The sequence below is a fragment of the Meleagris gallopavo genome, chromosome 30, assembly GCF_000146605.3.
Source record: "Meleagris gallopavo isolate NT-WF06-2002-E0010 breed Aviagen turkey brand Nicholas breeding stock chromosome 30, Turkey_5.1, whole genome shotgun sequence".
NCBI classification, from domain to species: domain Eukaryota; kingdom Metazoa; phylum Chordata; class Aves; order Galliformes; family Phasianidae; genus Meleagris; species Meleagris gallopavo.
Window position 1 is genome coordinate 3,147,842 of NC_015040.2, and position 1,950 is coordinate 3,149,791.

Sequence of the window (1,950 nt, forward strand, 5' to 3'; positions counted from 1 at the left end):
CCCCCCGCCCCCCCGCGCTGATGGTGCGGAGCTCCGCGAGGGCTCAGGCGCCGTCCTCAGCACCGGGGAGAAGCGCAGGTCGGGGCTGCACGGAGCTCTGCAGCACCCGTGGGTGCCGTGGAGGCCCCTTCCCACCCCTTGGCACCTTATGGCAGCGGGGACGCAGTCCTCGGCACCACCGCAGGCAGGTGGCACGGGGATGGTGGTGGCTGATGGCACGGGGACAGTGGTGGCACAGAGATGATGGTGGCACGGGGATGATGGCACAGGGCTGCTCTGCCATCACGGCCTCTGCTCCATCCCCGTGCAGCTCCGACACCTCCAGGTGCCACAGAACCAAACCGTTGGGTGCTGAGACCGTGCTGATGAGCTCTGGCTGCATCCCACGTACTCAGCCAGTGCCAGGCAATGCTGTGGGGCAATGGGTGCCTGTGGGAACCCACAAAGGGGCCGCATCCCCCGGCTGCACGCGGGACTGAGGGAGCAGCAGCGACGTGCCAGGAGTGGGGCAGAGCTGACCCCAAAGCAGCACCGTGTGCCATCCCTGTGTGCCCACTCACCACCTTTGGGATGGCACTGCTGGCATGGCAGCCCCGTGGCACGGCACGCTTTGCACCTCCCGAGTGCTTGCGCTCTGCGTGGGGAACAGAGCTGCTCCCACGTGTGGGGACACCTCGTGGGGACCCGTTGTGCCGTGAGCCCACAGCTGTGTGACACCATCCGCAGGGCAGAGCGGTGGCACAGCGCAGCGCTGAGCTCTGTGCACGAAATGGCCCCTCCTTACTCAGCACATCCATCTCAACAGCGCAGCCCCGGGGCTCCGGGTACCGTCGGACCCCTCACCGGGCCGGGGGCTGCCCCGCTGTGCCGCTCCCATTGCTGGGGGTGTCCGTGTGACCCCCCCCGGCGGTGCTGCTCCGACCGCAGCTGCTGCGCCGTTGGCTGTGGCTCAGCCATATGGCCGCGGCGTGGGGGGGGTGGTAAAAATAGCAAAGGCTGCTGCACCCCGGGTGGGCGGCGAGAGCTGCCCCACCGCCTGAAGGGCGGCACAAGGGCAGGGGGCTGCGCTGGGACCCCCCTCCCCCCCGTTGCACACAGTGGGAGAGGAGGGCTGGCGCTGGGGGTCCATCCCACAGCTGTGATGTGTCCCCTGTGCTCCATCCCTTGCAGTGGGGGGCCACGATGCCGGAGCAGAGCAACGATTACCGTGTGGTGGTGTTCGGTGCCGGCGGCGTGGGGAAGAGCTCGTTGGTGCTGCGCTTCGTCAAGGGGACATTCCGAGACACCTACATCCCCACCATCGAGGACACGTACAGGCAGGTGATCAGCTGCGACAAGAGCGTCTGCACGCTGCAGATCACCGACACCACCGGCAGCCATCAGTTCCCAGCCATGCAGCGCCTGTCCATCTCCAAGGGCCATGCCTTCATCCTGGTGTTCTCCGTCACCAGCAAGCAGTCGCTGGAGGAGCTGAGGCCCATCTACCAGCAGATCGTGCAGATCAAGGGCAGCGTGGAGAGCATCCCCATCATGCTGGTGGGCAACAAGTGCGACGAGACGCAGCGGGAGGTGGAGAGCAGGGAGGGGGAGGCCGTGGCCAAGGAGTGGAAATGCGCCTTCATGGAGACCTCGGCCAAGATGAACTACAACGTGAAGGAGCTCTTCCAAGAGCTGCTCAACCTGGAGAAGCGCAGGAACGTCAGCCTCACCATCGACGGGAAGCGTTCCAGCAAGCAGAAGAGGACAGACAAAATCAAGGGGAAGTGCAGCATCATGTAGAACCCCGGACTGGCCCATGCCCCCCGGCCCCCCCCTCACCTCCCCGTCGGTGGGGCTGTCCCTGTGTGCTCCCTGCGTGTGCGGTGCCTGCGGGGCGGCTGCGGCCATCGTTGGGTTTGGGGACACAGACCCGTGGGGACCCTCGGCCTGGTGGAGTGGGACGGGGTTGTG

At 66.6% G+C, this 1,950-nt stretch overlaps 1 protein-coding gene across 1 annotated transcript; it reads left to right on the forward strand.

Moving 5' to 3' along the window:
• The first annotated feature begins 1,141 nt into the window (after positions 1–1,141).
• On the forward strand, positions 1,142–1,944 carry DIRAS1 (DIRAS family GTPase 1). Its single transcript, XM_003214006.4, has one exon. The coding sequence runs from the start codon at positions 1,183–1,185 to the stop codon at positions 1,777–1,779; it is 597 nt and encodes a 198-aa protein (XP_003214054.1). The 5' UTR covers positions 1,142–1,182; the 3' UTR covers positions 1,780–1,944.
• Positions 1,945–1,950: the final 6 nt, after the last annotated feature.